Raw genomic sequence first — 15601 nt, 5'->3', positions numbered from 1 at the left:
AATAAGAGAATTCATATGGCCAACAGTCTAAGTGACTATGTTATCGAAGAGAATATAAATCGACAGCGAGTATCTTTTTGTGCTATCACCGCAGATGACAATCAATTACTGCAATTTCCATTACTAACAGAAGAAGAACTTTTATTGATTTCATTAGGAACTTATCAAATAAAACTTGCACGGTCTTATTTGAGCGAACACATTAGAAACGGCATATACACAATAGAAATATGCATAGGAGCTATTCCAAACCTTGTGCGATACAATATAAACATTGTAGATGGTATTCTTTTAAGGGGGCGGATAAAATCGCGACACGTATCTGGTAGAATTTATTATTCGTACATTTTGATCAACAATAGAGCAGAAACAGCGAGAGAGTCAATTTCCCATTATTATTGCTCTTGTTTGACTGGGAAGAGAACAGTAGGTACTTGCGCTCACATAATGAGTATCATTTGGTACCTTGGCTGGGCAAGACACCAGCCAAGCATATTGTTACCGGCGACCTATTTGGACGACATTGTTGTAGATAATGTCCATTATTAAAAGATAGGTACTGTATATTAACATAAATAAATATAAATACTGTGATACGATAAAGAATCTGATTGTTGTAGCACAAGTACCAGTGTATAAAGTGGATTCTTTAAGTTATATAAGAGAATTATTCAGCTATAATTGTACTATTTTCAACTGTGTTTATTAATAACTGTCTAAAATTACGATTACTGACTCTGCAATTATTATGAACGTAAAAAGTATATGAGTACGTAGCACAAAATGTAAAAAAATATGATTAAAGCATTATTCAATACAAAAATTCTTTTTTCATTTGCACCCCAGAACCTTTGACCTGCACGCAATCATAATAAAAACTTGAATTATTTATAAAAATAAAACTTAAGTGAACATGTTTAAACTAGTCGCAACATGTTACAAGGGTTGGGACGCAACCCATACAATAATGCCCATTGTTATTTACTGATTAAAGGATTGTTCGGATGCCAAAATTGTGTTGAGCGGCGTTGTGTGTTCATTGGACAGTGTGTCCGTCGTTGTTACTATACTATATTTTTCTGTACTTCATATTGTAAAAATTGGTTGTACTGACTACTGATTGTTGTTGTCTTCGATATAATATTATTATCAAAAACTAATTTATTGCTTCAAAAAAAGTTTTTTTTTTTTCTTGTTGTATTGGCTATTTATTTATTTATTATAACTGAATAGATACCGAGAGAAGACACGGCAAATATAAGACTTGGACGAGGGAAACTTTTTAAACAAATTTGAACATAGACCTGGGTACCTATACATACCCTAATTAATAAAATAAGTTGACCTTATTTTGACAAGGAAGGAGCCATCTACACCCTTCCCAACCGTTTTAAAAATTTAAATAAGAAAAAAAGAATACGACATCTTGGTACCGTTATACAGTACCAAGAAAACATAAAGGTAACAAATTATAAATAATATATTTGACCAATTGTTAATATCTTACAAACACGACATTTGGTGCCGCTTTACAGCACCAAGAAAACATAAAGGTTATTACTTTAATTATTAAATTATTTTGACCTGGTACTAATTATATAATAAAAACAGTTTTAGAATCTAAATATTTATATTGTAATTGTTTAATTTTAACTTTAATAACCATTATTATTTAAAATTTATATATATTTAGAACACTTTTAAATACCGGTTTTAACACCAGTTCTTTAAGTTTAAGTTCATTAGTTCTAAAATCCCGACTGAATTTTCTTGTCAATTAAAAAAAAAGTTTTTTTTTTTTAAATCTTTAAGACATTTCAAATTATATTTATTCTTGTCTTAACTAAGGAGCTTTATCACTCCTGTTTTTTTAAATATTGACGATTTTATTTTATTGACGGAAAGCAGAAAAAGATTTTTGGTTAAAAATCTTGGCTTGCTCTCCAAAAAAGAACAAAACTTTTATATAATTATTTATTAATCTTAAATTTGACATACACGACAACTCGGCACCGCTTTACAGTGCCAAGAAATACAATTTTATTTATTAAAATATTATTATTTAAGCGTTGTCCACCTTGATGTTGTCTTAACAAGGAAATTGAAATACGATGCACCACCAATATAAATATAACAGATAACATCAAAATTTTAGGACTAATAATAGATAATTGACTTTCAATCCCCACATCCAATATATAAGCAAGAAAGCAATAAATTTGTACAAGCCACTAGTCAGAACAGCAAAAATTCAATGGGGATTGAGCGCCGAGATAACAAGAACAATGTACGTAGCTGTCATAGAACCAATCATTCTGTATGCTGCCAGCGTGTGGGCACCAGCAGCGGAGAAAATATCGACGCAGAAACATCTGAACAGCGTCCAGTTTGTAAATCTTATAGGACAGTTTCATTGAACGCAGCGTTAACCCTCTCCGGCCTTCTCCCGCTGGACTTACGAATAAAAGAGGCAGCTACACTATACGAAGCGAAACGCGGAAAGCCACAGGAGCTGCTTAGGGGGCGTGAGGTGGAGGGGAGAGCAAGCTACCTCGAGACACCGCATCCGGCGGAAGAACAAAGAATCACTTTCTCACATTTCGGCGATAACAAAACGGGAGATGCCGATGGCGAGGAGCTGATGATCTTCACAGATGGCAGCAAAATCGAGGGACGGGTAGGAGCAGCGCTGACGTCTTGGTGCGGAGGTAAGGAGGTAGCAGCGAGGAAATAGTATTGGCTCCTTACTGCTCAGTGTACCAGGCGGAATTGCACGCGCTCTACCAGGCAACGAACCTCGCGGCCCAACAAAGAAAAAAATCTGTGAGGATCATTAGTGACTCGAGATCGGCACTGCAGACGCTAGAGGATCAGACCACCACCAACAAGATCGCAGTGGTGATAAAGCGAAACGTCAAGGACCTAGCCGAAAGCGGTATAACAACAAGTTTCTTCTGGGTTAAAGCCCACGTCGGAGTGTGGGGAAATGAAAGAGCGGATGAATTGGCGAAGGAGGCAGCACTAAGAACGAAAAAGGCTGCCAACTACGACAGATGCCCCCTGTCATACATAAAATGGCACATAAGACAGGAAACGATTAAGGAATGGGACAAAAGGTACATAAACTCAGAAAAAGCAGAGGTCACAAAAACCTACCTAACATCGAGAAGATAATTAAGATTAAAATAAGAAGATAATCCTACAAGATAATTAGAAAAGTAAAAATAACAAACTACACAGCACAAGTAATGACTGGAAACGGAGGATACGGGCATTATCTCCACTGCTTTAAATGCAAAGAAAACCCAGCGTGCTCCTGCGACGACGAATCTCCAGAAACCATCATACATCTATTAACCGAATGTCCAAAATACGATATAATAAGATATGACATGGAAAGGCAAATAAACAGCGTAATAAACAAAAACACCATAAGCAAAATACTAGAAGATAAATTAACAAGAGGAAAATTCTTAGAAATCTGCATACACATAACAAAGAAAACGAATAAATTAAATAGCACGAATATATAAGGAAAGAAAGAAAGAAGACATCAAAAATAAATACAAAGAGAATAAAAATAGAAATCAAGGTCTCCGACCACCACGTCGGAGGAGGTTTCTGGAAGTTCCTTTGCGCAATCAGCAAAAGGAGCATAAAAAAAAAAAACCTAACCTGACCATAAAGTCACCACCACCACACGCCAATTATGCCAAATAAATACAAGAGAAAAGCGGTAGCTATTAGAGGGAAGTGGAGTGAAGAATCGTTAAAAGCTGCCATCATCGCTTTGAAAAATGCTGAAATATCAGTTTATGTTGCTGCGAAAATGTACCAGATTCCAAGAAAAACTTTAGAAAGGCGTTTTAAACAAAACAACTACAAGAAAGGACCTATAGGTCCAAGCTCCTTATTTGGCGAAGAAAATGAAAATAAACTGGCAAACCATATCAAATCAATGCAAGCAAAAGGTTTTCCTTTAACGATTGATCACGTTAGAAAAATAGCATATCAGCTAGCTGAACAGTTACATTTAAAACACAGGTTCAACAAGGAAACTGAAAAAGCAGGCTACGACGTTGTTAAATTATTTGTAGGGAAACATCCAGACTTTACAATAAGAAAATCAGAAGGTGTTCCTTATCGCGATCAAATGCGATGAATAGACAGTCCAGATCATGTACTTGCTGCGAAAGGATTACATAGTATGCTGTAATGCTGAAGGTACATTTTTACCTCCAGCTTGTATTATGAAAGGTAAAAATAAAAAAAAACCTGAGTTTGAAGATGGTATGACTCCTGGATCAAAGGTTTTTATGTCCCCTGAGTCTGCATATATAACGTCAGCTATATTTTTAGAATGGATCATCCAAAGGAAACCTGCAGGAAAAGTCCTTCTCTTGTTAGATGGCCATTCTACTCATTGTAATTCCGATGAAATGTTAGAATACGTAGAACAAAAAACAGTGTTACTGTCAATGCCTAGTCACACATCTTGGATCAGTTCAGCAGATCAGCAATTGGATCGTGCTGTTTTTAAGTCACTAAAAACCCATTTATACGAATAATGTCATAATCAGCCTGTAAATTTCTCACTGCTGGGCTAAGGCCTCCTCTCCCGTTGAGGAGAAGGTATGGAGCATATTCCACCACGCTGCTCCAATGCGGGTTGGTGGAATACACATGTGGCAGAATTTCGTTGAAATTAGACACATGCAGGTTTCCTCACGATGTTTTCCTTCACCGCCGAGCACAAGATGAATTATAAACAAATTAAGGACATGTAAATTCAGTGGTGCCTACCTGGGTTTGAACCCGAAATCATCGGTTAAGATGCACGCGTTCTAACCACTGGGCCATCTCGGCTCGTCAGTCGAAAGTGACTACCACCGCCCATGGACATCTGCAACACCGGGGGGCTTGCAGGTGCGTTGCCGGCCTTTCAGGAAAGAGTACGCTCTTTTCTTGAAGGTTCCCAAGTCGTATCGGTTCGGAAAAACCGCCGGCGAAAGCTTCTATAAGATCCTGACACGTGTCTCGACAAACTCAGTCTAAAGTATTTTAGACGGAGCGTGTATAAATAAAACGCTCATGAAAAACAGATCTAGAGGCAATCCACCCTCACCGAGTTTGGTGTCCATAAAAAAACACAAACCTGAAGTTCCTAGATCTGTTCGCCAAACCGTCGCAAATCATCAGCCAGTTCGAGGAACTTCCAGGTGTTGCAGTAGATGCAGCACGAAAAAAGAGCCCGTGCGAACAATTTGGGTCTGCAAAATATGCAAAGTTCGAGTATACTACCGAGAGGGCAAATCTTATTTTTAGGACCACCTTAATTCTTAGCGGCACAGATTTTTATATTTAGAGTAAAACTAATATTTTTGTGTATTCTTTATTACTTAGACTTACTTTTAAGTAGATTTTGCGGTTTTTCATATGTGGGTTGATGAGGGGGGTCAGATAGGGTAGGTTGGTGTAAGACGGCGCGGGCGACAAGATGGCGCATTCGCGATTGGTTGGGTCTGGTGTGACGTAAGCATCCAACTTCAGTCGCGTTTTGTTTACCACTTGTGCCGGTATATGCTCGCAAAAAAATAAACAATTTGCTTACAAAACAATCGTTGTAGGTAAGTCAAAAGATTTTGGCCACTTTTGATCTAATTTCACTATCATTTGGAAGTAGTGTCGTTCGCAAACTTAGTATATATTTACTGTTTCGAATGATTTATTGATTGAATACATACTTCATCTTAGCGTAACAAACGAAATAATTCCGACTATTCATAACAGATGGCGTATGTGTATCGATTTCTACATTGTAGTGAAGTATGTAAGATGGCGCACTGCGTGGGTGTACAAGATGGCGCGCGCCAACTTACAATACTCAATTCCATCGTTTAGGGATTGGACTACTTTTTAATTTTTTCTTCATTTTGCGATTTCAGAATGTCAAGGCGCGAAAGAAAAAGTAACAGACAAACATGGGCGCCTTCTATTATCGAAGAAGCACGCAAACTTCTGGACCAAGGAAAAAGTAAAAGATTTATTGCAAAATCTTTAGGTATGCCTGAATCTTCATTAAGGAGATTATTGCAAAAAACTGAATGTCCCAAAAAACTTGGGAGATATGATAATACCTTCTCAACCGAGGTCGAAAAAGGTTTCTGCGATTATTTGACGACTTTAGATGCAATGTTTTTTGGCATGACCACGAAGGATTAAAGGACACTTGCTTATGAATTCGCCGAAAAAAACAATATTCCACACAGATTTAATCGAGAAGCAAAGACTGCAGGTAAAGGTGCGTGGGTTTTTAAGAAGGCACCCGGATTTGTCCATTAGGCAACCCACATCAACAAGTATTGCACGTGCTATTGGTTTTAATAGACCACAATGCGAACGCTTCTACATCAACATCATATAACTTTCCTCCTCACCGTATATACAATATGGATGAAACAGGGTTGTCTACCGTACCGAACAGGCCCACCCAAAGTTCTTACAACTAAAGGCAAACGAGCTGTTAATAAAATAGCTAGCGCTGAGAGAGGCATAAATGTTACTGTTATAAATGCTATATCTGCGAGTGGCCACTTTGTTCCACAAGCTTTTATATTCGGCAGAAAACGTATGAAAGCTGAATTATTCGACGGAGCACCAGTTGGATCAATAGGAATGATCTCTGATTCTAGCTTTATTAATACGGATCTCTTTATTGATTGGCTAAGTCATTTCAAAGATCATACGAAGCCCACTGAAAACGACCCCATTCTCCTCGTGTTAGACAATCACTCGTCACACTGCTCTATTAAAGCCGTGGATTTTTTCCGGGAAAATAATATTGTTGCACTTACTATACCACCACATAGCCTCGATCAAGGGGCTCCTTGATCGAGGTTTTCACGGCATCCTGAAGAAGTACTACTCTGGGAAGTGTGAAAAGTGGTTGAGGAGTCATCCAGGAAGGGCAATAACAGTATTCCAGGTGACATCGATATTTGCATCTGCCTACAACAGAGCTGCGAATATTCAATGTGCTGTAGACAGTTTCAGAGTCACAGGAATTTGGCCTTGGAATCCAGATGTTTTTAGCGAAGCCGATTTTATGGCGAGTACTGTCACAGAACAAGAAAATCCGGATGAGTTCGCAGGAAATTCGACACAATCAATTAGCCAATCGCAAGATTCCCATCCAAATGAAAAAATCACAAGTCAGACAACCACTGTTGATGCTCAACCGCCCCAACCGAAACTGTGTACGATTCCTGATAATGTTCCCAGGGCAAATACGGACTTAATAAAACCTTCTACATCAAAAGAAGATATCAAAGAAGCAAGTGTTGATTGTTCACATGATATGTCGATTTCTGATAAAATTCTAAATATCAAACCTTTCCCTAAATCTCAGACAAAAAGATACACCCAATGTAAACGTAAAAAATCTGAAATTATTAGCAGTTCACCTTATAAAACCCAATTAGAAGCAGCAAGTAAGCAAAAAGCTGAACCAAAGCCCAAAAAACCTAAAAAATCTCTGAAAACACCGAATAAATGTAATAGAGAGAAGATTTGGACATGTCCTGGGTGTCAAGAAATATATGAGGAACCTATCAAAGAAGATTGGACTGAATGCTCAGTGTGTCAAGAATGGTGGCATGAGAGGTGTACAGGATATCTTGGATTTGGTGTATTTAAATGCGACGTTTGCCTTCCATAATTGATTTAAAAATAACATAGCATCACGTGCGCCAACTTACCCAGCAGGTTGTGTAAAAGGGTGCATTTCTACTTTTTTAAGTTTTGTTGAAAATTAACCGAAAGATAAAAGGTGTGATTTTGATTTAAGTTTTCTTTTGTTACCAATTAATCAAAGATTTAAAATACATATATTTGTTTTTTATACGTCGACTTTTAATTTTTTTATAATCGATTGTTTCAAAAGTGCGTCATCTTACACCACCCTACCCTATGGGGTAGCTACCCCATATCTGACCCTGACTGTGAAGAAAATAAATAAATTGAATAATAAAATAGTAAGATTTTTTTATTATTATAAAGTACAAATCTAGTAATAAAAACACATACATACATACTAAAACATGAGTATTACAAAGTATTCTAAACAAATATTATTGTTTGTGGTGGTCCTCAAAACAAGATTTGCCCTCTGACGGGTAAACATTTCAACAGATGACGGGATAAACATTACAAATAGATGAAGTATTCCGAGGACTAGACTATGCGTTCCCATTATTGACGATGTTTTTAGTGCCTCATCTAACGAGAACGAACATAGCTAACACTTACGAACAGTATTGAAAAGGTTAGAGGAGAACGACATTAAAATATATATATATACGGATCACCGGCATTAACATATATATATATATATATATACGGATCACCGGCATCGAACTATATTGTGGAACTTCAACATCTTATATTCGTCCATATATATACTTACAGAGTACCGAAGAGAAGTATACAAGAGTATACACAACATAAATCATCCCGGAACACGAACAACTCGAAAAATGGACAAAAACTTGTATTCATTGCCAGAAAAGCAAAATATAACGTCACACATTCAGCCCGGTTCATTCATTCCCGCCAACCGAACGTTTTCAACACGTACACGTCGATATAACCGCTCAAGGTTATCGGTATCTAATAATTATGATAGACCGACGCACGAGATGGCCCGAAGCAATCCCGACCGCCAATATATCAGCTGAGACAGTCACACAAATTATTTACAATCGTTGGATAACAAGACTTGGAACCCCCCTTAACTTGGTTATTAATACCAATTTATTTAATAACCTTATGAAACTTCTGGGAATTAATAAAACATATCGATTATAAAATGAATTACATTATAAAATGAACAGAAAAAGTTTTTGGGTCATTCCGTAGTTTCGTGCAAAAATCATTTCCAGGCGAATATGCTTATGAATATTAGTATTAATTTTAAATATTAGTAGCTCATCGATTTAGAACATAATCATTTTAAAAGTAGTATTTGTTATTTTACACTTTTATTAATTAGATTATTATAAAAATAGGAAAAATACCCCTAAAAAATCATTCCTCTCTGTTTCCAACTAGGAACCCTAGATGGTATTTCAATAAAAAAATCTTAATCTTCCATAAAAAACCTATAATGACTATCAAATAATATTAATAAACTCATGACATATTAATAAATTATTTTAGTAACACTGTTAACGTAGTACAATTAACGAAATAAATATTTTTTGATTTGTCACAAAAAAAAATTCATTACCATCTATACCTTAAAACTTAACACTTGTATAGTTCTTGCAATCTACGAGCGCGCGTGGCCTTTATTTGTGTTTGTAACCGTAAACACATAATTGCGTTAGTGTGTGTAACCGACGGAGCGATCAGTAGCGAGTGAGCCTTCGCTCGGGTAACTTGTCCTTATTGTTTCCGCGTCGCTATTGTTCACGAAGTACGGTCAGCATGTCAAACCTCAAATGTGAAAGGAAACGTAAAATAATTCATAGCGAGGTAAGTTTTTTTATTTTTATACTTGTTTTTTGATATTGTTGTAGTTACCAATATGTAACTTTACTACTATTTGCAGGGACGCGCCATTATTGACCGCGTGTACCACTTTCTTCAAGAAGAGTATAATTTTATGAAAGTGAACAATATGGATCATTGCGATTTGAGTCCTTTGGCTAATATACGGAAACGTACCGCTGAAGCTACAGGGTTTAGTGAACGAACTGTAACTACAATTTTAAAAGAAGAAAAAGAGCTGCCATCTTCTTCTGCAAGTTTTACTTCACCTATGAAAAAACGACGCAAATGAAATAATAAATTTAATTTAGACAACATGAACCTTGAAATCATTCGAACTACTGTGCAAAATTTCCATATTGTAGAAAAGCAATTACTAACATTATCAAAATTGCGATCAGTTTTGAGAGAAAAGATTGGGTTTGATGGATGCTTAAACACATTACGTTCGATATTAAAGAAATTAGGCTACAAATGGAGAAAAATTGGGAACAACAGAGAAGCATTACAAGAAAGACATGAAATTCAACTTTGGCGTTTAAATTTTTTAAAAAAGATCTTTCAATACCGTTCGGAAGGTCGTCCTATTGTATACACTGACGAAACATATGTTTTGACTTCTCACGTGCGGCAAAACATCTGGTTGCGTCAAAACAATGACCCCAAAGGCAATAAACAGTTTTCAAAGAAACTGAGCACAGGAAGCCGCTTTATTGTAGTGCATGCAGGCAGAAGCGACGGTTTTGTGCCTAATGCTTCGCTAGTCTACATAGCTGCCTCTACATCAGGAGATTATCACTCAAATATGAATCATGATAATTATACAAAATGGCTTAATGAAAAGTTATTGCCAAACTTACCTGAGAAGTCAGTTATTGTTATGGACAACGCTTCTTATCACAATACTCGGAGCAGCAAAATACCGACCTCTAATTCCAGTAAAGGGGAAATGCAAAAGTGGCTGACAGAGAATGGCATCTCATTTGATAATCGTTTTAAAAAAGTAGAACTGTATGATTTAATTAAAAAGAACAAGGACCGTTTTATAACATTTAAAATAGATGACTCTATAAGAAAAAAAGGTTTCGAAATCTTAAGACTCCCTCCGTATCACCCAGAGCTTAACCCGACTGAAAATATATGGGGTATTATAAAAAACCAAATTGCCTCAAAAAATATAGGCCAAACCATGACCGTTGTTCAAAGTTTAATAGATGAGTGCATAAATAATATAGACCAAACCACCTGGCGAAATACATGCAAGCACGTTGAAAAAATTGAAAAAGACTACATGAAATATTTCGACTATGATTTCCAGTTTATTATAAATGTGAGTGAAAATGATGACAGCGACAGGGTAGAAATGTTTGATGAAAATAGTAATATAATTTAAATTCTTTTGTTATTAATAATAACTGAACGAACTTTTTATTTTGTGTATATTTTAATTTTCTACCTGTAATTATTTATTATTACTAATGTAAATTAGTAGTTACTTTAACGCTTTTGTTTATTTTTTCATTTTGACCACTCCTAATAAATAAATAAATAAAAAATATTTAAAATATAAAAATAGGTGAAATCCATAAATTAATTTAATGAATTTTTGGTTGCTAACCGTACGCACGATTGCTTTTACGCCTACATTGACGCGTATACAGATTGGTCACTCATACAACTAAGGGCGACGCGCGCTCGTAGGTTGCAAGAACTATACGTGATCTAAACGTCTTTGAGAGCGGTACAAGTCACGTGTTTATACCGATCAGTCAGCCGAGGCCACTGAGTGAGGTAGACGTACTCCTAGCGCTGTTAAAATTGTTTACGATATTTATATAATTATAAATGCTTCGTCCATAAATCACTTCATCACATTCCTTCGATTTAACAAGGTACAGTAACATAAAAAGTATTATTTTTTAAAAAAAAAACATGCATTTTTATTCAATTTAGATATTGTTTTACAATTGATTGTCTTAATATATAAACCTACGACGTACCACCGTAAAAAGTTGTAACTTTTCATTCATCTCCATGTCATTCCCATCCGTACCGTCCATTTTTTACTGGAAGGTAATGAACTTATTTGGAAGGAAATGAAAATATAAGTGTAAAGGAAAGCTACGAATAGTATTTGAGTTTTTGAACGTATATTTGTATCAATTATTTTCTCGATTATCGTGTTTGTACCATACGTTATCCATTTCAGTAATATAATGGCAAAAACTCGTAAAAAATTAACAAGAGAAGAAAAAATGGCAAAAGACAGGCTACGTAAGAGAGAAATATATGAAAATAAAAAATGACCCAGAGCTGTATTCTATACAGAAAGAGAAAAAGAGAAATAGATATCTAGAAAGAAAAGAAAAGAAAAAAGTTTGTAGTATTAAAGAAATGATTCCTAAAGGACAAAGAGAACAAAGAAGACGGTGGAGAAAAAACACACAAACCTATTTAAAAAAGAAGGAAGAACAGAAAAAAATACAAAAAATAATAATAGAAAACTCACCTCCAGAAAGTGACTCGGAGACCACTGTTAATCCAGGCCTATCAAGACCGGATCCCTTGATTTTTGCTGAACCAGGACCGTCTTCAAATCCAAATAAATCTAAATATTAGACTACCTAAGTTCAACAATGCAATAAGGCGCATGCGCTACAATCACATGAAGACGGTAAAAAAGCTGAAAGAAGAAATTAGTAAATTAAAAAGAGAAAAGGATGCTTTGCGTAAACAAAGTAACATAGCTCAACCGGAATTTGATTCTATTGAAAAAAAAGTTGGGGAAGTTTTAATTTATATACAACCAGAACAGAAAGAAGTAGTAAAAAAACAACTGCTTTTTAATGAAAGTATATTGCAACAAGTACAAGACATATACAAAACGATTTCTAAAAAGAAAAAGAGACATTTCGCTGAACAGATTATAAATGAAGAAAGATTGAGAAAATATAAGCTGCTTCATAAATTGCCATTTGTTCGAAGAAATAAGGACATTAAAATAGAAAAAAAACAGTCATTCATAAATCATATTCATTATTTTTTTGTAGAAGACGTAAATAGTATAGTTGCTGCGGGGAAGAAAGGGAGGGGTGAAGAAACAGAAGCGGTACCTGACAGATAATTTAAAAAATTTGCATAAAAAGTTTTTGAAAGAACAAAGTAGTATAAGCTATTCAACATTTTGCAAACATAGACCCTTTTGGGTGGTTTTTCCTAATATCGATCGAGACACATGTCACTGCAAACTACATTCCAACGTAAATCTTCTAATTAAGTCTTTAAAAATTCACGGCTCTTTATTAAGATGGTGTGAGTCGTACTTAAAAAATCGATCGCAGTTAGTGTCGCTATTTGGAGTTAAGTCCGATATTCTTCACGTCCCATGTGGGGTTCCACAAGGTTCCCACTTGGGGCCTATATTTTTCTTAATATTTATAAACGATCTCAGTTATGTTATTAATTCTAAATTCAAATTTTACGCTGATGACCTAAAAGTATATCGTGTAATTAATGATGACAAAGATCCGTTGATATTACAAAAAGATCTCGGAAATATTGAACTATGGTGTAAAAACAATTTAATGGCGTTAAATACTGATAAATGTGTTTTTATCAGATTTTCAAGGAAAAAAAATGTATTTGATAAAACTTATTACATCAATAAATTTCTACTTAAACAAGTATATGTTATCAAAGATTTAGGTGTATTATTTGATCATACCCTATCTTTTCGTGATCATATTGACAGCAATAATCAAAAGAGCTTCTAAACTATCAGGTTTCATAAATCGCCAAATGAAACTTTTTAATGATCCTCATCTAATTATTACGGTATATAACTCTTTGGTTCGAAGCATCATAGAATATTGCAGCACTGTTTGGAATCCTAGCTATAATATTCATTCAATGAGATTAGAATCTGTGCAAAAACGTTTTTTGTATCATCTAGCATATACGGGTCATAGGTGTCAGACTTTGGATTCATATGAGTCTAGATTACAATTTCATCACATGAAGTCTCTGAGTGACCGTCGAAAATTTATTGACATATTATTTTTATATAAAATTATTCATAATTATATTGAGTCACCAGATATGCTTGAGCGCCTTAAATTTAGTGTACACCGCCCCAGTAGTAGGCTACATAACAGAACAACCTTTACCCACATGTCGAATATATTCCAACACGCGCCCTTGTATCGCATTTGTTCAACAATAAATGCCCACTTAAATGAGTGTGATATATTCTGTGGTTCTTTAGCCTCTTTTAAAAAACAAATTCTTACATTGTAAATATTTAGCTAAGTAGTTTTCTCTCTCTTATTTTATTATTGCAGTTGTATTATTATTTTTAGTTAAATGCCAAATTTTTATATAAATGCCTAGTTTCGCTTTAGTTATTTAAAATTTTGATTGTACACCACATGATACTTATATATATACGCACGCTGTGTTCATATCAAGAAAGTTTCAATCTATGTTCATGTTTATATTAAGTTTAACATTTTAAGGATTGTAACCAGTTTTATGAACCAATAAAAAAAAAAATCTTCAGAAATCATCACTGAAACTACTGGAACAGACGTTATTAAAAGTGTCTGTTGTGATATAAAGCAAACATGTCTTGAACGTACGTGCACAGTATGCGTATGTAAAATTTCAAAATACCAAAAAAATTAAGTTTTATCAGTGGATTGTAGATAAAAAACCATATTTAGCAAAAAATGGAGTCCAAAAAATTAAAAAAGTTACTACAAAAAAAAGTTTGAAAATTCTCCGCGCGATATCATTTATAAATTAGAGTCAATGTTAGTTCCATTCCTCAAACACAATCTAAACATTACAGTACAGTATGAAGTTATTAAACAATTAAAAGAAAATTTAAAAGACAACGAGATACTAGGTCATATAGATTTCAGTGAGAATTACAGCTTAAAATATAATCAAGAGATACAATCCTTTCACTTTGGAGGAAGTCGTGAACAAGTGTCCTTACATACAGGAGTTCTCTACTATAAAAACAGACAGGGTACCTTTCAAACAAAATCTTTTTGTACAATGAGTGACTGTTTAAAACATGACGCTGGAGCCGTATGGGCTCACTTATGTCCTATTTTAAAGATGGCTTATGGGCTAGTGACATATAATGTTGTCCATTTTTTATCTGATTCACCGTCTAGCCAATACAGAAATAAAAATATTTTTTATATGATAACAAAGTTAAAAGATACTATTCCAACTATTAATAAAGTGACGTGGAATTTTCAAGAATCTGGCCATGGCAAAGGTGCCCCAGGTGGCATAGGCGCAATTATCAAACGGAATGCAGACAATTTTGTAAAATATGGTGGAGATGTTGGTTCATTCAAAGATTTTGCGACTGTTATAATTAAAAATATACAAAACGTACATTTTGACATAATAACAGAGAATGACATCATACAAAAGAAGTTCCCCCATAATGTTCCTAGATTTAAGGAAACGCTGCAAGTTCATCAAGTCATGTGGACTGCTGATCAAAGAAAAATAATAGCTTTACGAAGTCTTAGTTGCTTTGAATGTCAAGACTGCAGAATGCCTTGTGTGCATAATAAACATTAAGGCATTCTTAATTTTCATAATTACGGTGAAGCACTGGTAGATCAATTTAATTCTAATGAAGCCGATAACGATCAGTCACAAAGCATAGATATGTCCATGATTTTAAATAATCTATATAAATCTGATATTTTAGAGAACTTGAAACCTCTCTCAGGCCCAATAGATTTACAGCTTTCGCCTTTGTCAAATACAGCTTCAACGTCAACAAAAGCGAGATCCCCAAAAGTCAAAATTTTATCCGACGTCTGTTTAAATTGGGAAAACCGCAAATTCTATGTAGCCCCAAGTAAGGGCTCCCACACAAAACTGCGAATTCACATCGCATCGCAAATATCTGCGAATTCGCACGAACGCACCGCAAGAATTTCCGATCTGCTTCGCATCGCACATTCCTGCGATATACGTCATCCTTGGTAACGCCATTTTAGTCCGCTCTGAGACAGCTTTA

At 35.1% G+C, this 15601-nt stretch overlaps 1 protein-coding gene across 1 annotated transcript; it reads left to right on the top strand.

The window, feature by feature from the left end:
• Positions 1-9303: 9303 nt before the first annotated feature.
• LOC113395252 (uncharacterized) lies at positions 9304-10972 on the top strand. The gene has a single exon (XM_064219877.1). The coding sequence runs from the start codon at positions 9866-9868 to the stop codon at positions 10940-10942; it is 1077 nt and encodes a 358-aa protein (XP_064075947.1). The 5' UTR covers positions 9304-9865; the 3' UTR covers positions 10943-10972.
• The last annotated feature ends 4629 nt before the right edge of the window (positions 10973-15601 follow it).

This window comes from Vanessa tameamea, chromosome 29, assembly GCF_037043105.1.
Source record: "Vanessa tameamea isolate UH-Manoa-2023 chromosome 29, ilVanTame1 primary haplotype, whole genome shotgun sequence".
NCBI lineage: Eukaryota > Metazoa > Arthropoda > Insecta > Lepidoptera > Nymphalidae > Vanessa > Vanessa tameamea.
Note: the sequence above shows the minus strand (reverse complement) of the source record. Positions and strands in the feature narration are given on the sequence as shown.

Excerpts from the sequence above, each read along its gene's own strand:
- LOC113395252 (XM_064219877.1), top strand. The coding sequence starts at position 9,866 with ATGAACCTTGAAATCATTCGAACTACTGTGCAAAATTTCCATATTGTA.